This window comes from Hemitrygon akajei, chromosome 7 (genome assembly GCF_048418815.1).
Source record: "Hemitrygon akajei chromosome 7, sHemAka1.3, whole genome shotgun sequence".
NCBI classification, from domain to species: domain Eukaryota; kingdom Metazoa; phylum Chordata; class Chondrichthyes; order Myliobatiformes; family Dasyatidae; genus Hemitrygon; species Hemitrygon akajei.
Window position 1 is genome coordinate 102426053 of NC_133130.1, and position 3638 is coordinate 102429690.

Below are 3638 nucleotides of genomic sequence, written 5' to 3' on the forward strand. Positions count from 1 at the left end.
ATAGCAGTATTTCAGTGGAGTAAAGGAAATTACAGTGGTATGAGAGGAGTTGGCCAAAGTAAGTTGGAAGGAGATGCTGGCAGGGATGACAGTAGAACAGTAATAGCATGAGTTTCTGGGAAAAATTAGGTCAGTGCACGATAGATGTATTCCAAAAACAAAGAAATACTCAAATGGCAACATAGTACAACCATGGCTGACAAGGGAAGTCAAAGCTAATGTAAAAGCAAAAGAGAAGGCATACAACAAAGCAAAAATATAGTGGGAAGACAGAGGATTGGTATGCTTTAAAACCCTACAGAGAGCAACTAAAAGAATCATTAGAAGGGAAAAGATGAAATATGAAAGCAAACTTGCAAACAATATCAGTGGTTAGTAAAAGCTTTTTCAAGTATGTAAAAAAATAAGAGAGAGATGAGAATGGATAGAGGAATGCTGGAACATGAGGTCAAAGAAATAATAACAGGAGTCAGGAGATGGCAGATGAACTAAATGAGCATTTTGTATCAGTCTTCACTGTTAAAGACATGAGCAGTGTGCCAGATGTGGAAGGGTGTGAGGGAAAAGATGTGAGTGCAGTTACTATTACAAAGGAGAAGGTGCTCAAAAAGCTGAAAGACCCAAGTCACCCGGACCAGATGAACTGCACCTTGGGTTCTGACAGAGGTAGCAGTAATGATCTTCATAAAATCAATGAAGCATGGTACCCAAGGATTGGAACACTGCAAATATCACTCTACTCTTTAAGAAAGGAGGAAAACAACAAAGGAAATTATAGACCAGCTAGCTGGACCTCAGTAGTTGGGAAAATGTTGGAATCAATTGTTAAGGATGAGGTTATGGAGTACTTGGAGACACAGGACAAGATAGGACAAAGTCAGCATGGTTTATTTAAGGGAAAATCTTGCCTGACAAACCCGTTGGAGTTATTTGAGATTACAAATAGGATAGATAAAGGAGTTTCAGTGGATTCTGTATATTTGGACTTTCAGAAAGTCTTTCACAAGGTGCCATACATGAGACTGCATACCAAGTTAAACGCCCATGATATTACAGGAAAGTTACGGGTATTGTTAGAGCATTGGCTGATTAGTAGAAAGCAGTGAGTGGGAATAAAAGGATCCTTTTCTGGTTGGCCGCCAGTGACTAGTGGTGTTCCGCAGGGGTCAGTGTTGGGACCGTTTCTTTTTATACTGTTTATCAATGATTTAGATAATGAAATACCTGGCTTTGTTGCCAAGTCTGCAGATGATACAAAGATTGGTGGAGGAGCAGGTAGTGCTGAGGAAACAGGTAGGCTGCAGAAGGATGTAGATTAGGAGAACAGGCAGGAGAGTGGCAAATGAAATACAATATTGGAAAATGCACAGTCATGCACTTCGGTAGAAAAACTAAAAGTGCCGACTAATTTCTAGAAGGAAAGAAAATCCAAAAATCAAAGATGCAGAGGGACTTGGGAGTCCTTGTACAGAACACCCTAAAAGTTAACTTACAGGTTGAGTCAGTGGTGAGGAAGGCAAATGCAATGTTAGCATTCATTTCAAGAGGTCTTGAATACAAGAGCAGGGATGTGATGCTGAGGCTTTATAAGGCACTGGTGAGGCCTCACCTTGAGTATTGTGAACAGTTTTGGGCTTGTCATCTAAGAAAAGATGTGCTGGCATTGGAGAGGGTACAGAGGAGATTCACAAGGATGATTCCAGGAATGAAAGGGTTATCATACAAGGGATGTTGGATAGCTCTAGGTCTGCACCAGCTGGAATTTAGAATGAAACCTTTCAAATGACAGACAGGCCTAGACAGAGTAGATGTGGAAACAATGTTTCCCATGGCAGGGGAGCCTAGGACAAGAGGGCACAGCCTCAGGATAAAGGGACATTCATTTAAAACACAGATGCAGAGAAATTTCTTTAGCCAGAGGATGGTGAATATGTGGAATTAATTATTACAGGCAGCTGTGGAGGCCAGGTCGTTGGATGCTCGTTGGAGCTTGATAGGTTCTTAATTGAACATGGCATCAACAGTTACAGGGAGAAGGCCAGGGAGTGAGGCTGAGGAGGGGAAAAAGAATCAGCCATGATTGAATGGCAGATGGTGCAGACTTTATGGTCCAAATGGCCTAAATCTGCTCCTATGTCTTATGGTCCAAATAATCTAATAAAAGATTTTAATCAACAAATTGCCATTAAGTTTTAGGCAAAGTTTAAAAACTTTCAATTTAACTTTGAGAAATACTTTAAACCAAATCTTAGACCATTTTATGCTGTACCACATCTCAAACAACAAAATAAAAACAGTATCTGTCAAAGCTCCCTAACCCTGCAACAGTAATTCTAGTTTCTCTTTCGACAAATGCTGTTTAATCTGCTTCCAGAATTTTGTTTTCATTTCAGATTTCCAACATCCGTATTTTTGTTAGACTCACAAGCATACAAACTCCTTGAAAATGTAAATATTATTACTCAAAATAGTCCTGATTCAACAAAACGAGAAAGCACTCTCCACAAAAACATGATTGAGGAAAAACAAATTTCACTTCCAACTAAAATAAAATATACAAATAAAAATATAGAGATTAAATATACAAATCCAAAGTGGAAAAACAAATTTGTCCATTTATGGATTATCTGGAAATTTACAAGATATAGATGCCCTGGTCTCAATTGATTGAGGTTTCTGTTCGATACCCATTTCACTGCTTCTTTGTTAAATTGAATAAATTTAGGAGTGATGGAAAGTAAATGAAATTAAAGCCGGATGCGCCTTAAATAAATGCAAGCAGTAATGTGGAAAGTTGGGAGTGTTAGCAACAGATCGCAGGTACTTGAGCAAGTTATGGGGGAAGGCGGTGAAGACGGAGGGTATCTCCGGCCGCTGCTTCACTCACCATGTCGTAGACGTTGAGGATCACCGGCTCGTTAGCCATTCTCTCCGTACAGGCTCGACTCCCTTACCCTCACCCCCTCCCCTACCTTCCCTCCTTCCTCAGCGATCTCCCGTTTACGCGCGCTCCACCCCCCCTCCAAAAGAAATCTGCACACGTACACCGCCGCCTCGCTCCAGACGGACGGGCCAGGCGGGGGCCGCGCGCATGCGCGTTCACATGCCACCGTGGGGGAGGGGTTTGGTGTACGGGAGAGAGAGAAAAAATCCCCTCCCTTAGGGCTCAGTTGTCTCCGGCCTCCCACCGCAGGCGGCGACGTCTTAAGATGAGAAGCCCTGCTCTGGCTCAGCGGGCGACGGCTTGGCGAATGGAGCGGGCTGCGTTGATGCTGCTCTGGGTGAGATAATAGAGTGGAAACGGCAAGACGGAGTTCTGTGGTCAATCTTACGTATGAGCTATGTTAATTTAAGATCATGTTTGTCCTAATAAACCGTGTTGCAAAAAGCTCGAAGCATGTAAGTCTATTATGAAAACAATCAACTAACCATCCTTGCAGGAACAAAGAGAAGCAACACTAGAATGGCAGCTGGAGTTCAAGAGAATGAGGGGGGATCTCAGAAACATTCTGAATGTTGAGGCATGAACGGATTAGATGTGGCAAAGTTATTTCCCATGGTAGGGGAGTCCAGGACAAGAGGGCATGACTTCAGGATTGAAGGACGTCCATTTAGAACTGAGAATCGGCGAAATTACT

At 42.3% G+C, this 3638-nt stretch overlaps 1 protein-coding gene across 1 annotated transcript in view; it reads right to left on the reverse strand.

The window, feature by feature from the left end:
• The window catches only part of desi2 (desumoylating isopeptidase 2), a 118403-nt gene extending 115315 nt beyond the window's left edge, over nt 1–3088 (reverse strand). Inside the window, exon 1 of the mRNA XM_073051590.1 lies at nt 2888–3088. Coding sequence (XP_072907691.1) covers nt 2888–2926 — 39 coding nt within the window. The 5' untranslated portion in view covers nt 2927–3088. The remainder of the gene's footprint in view (nt 1–2887) is intronic.
• Nucleotides 3089–3638: the final 550 nt, after the last annotated feature.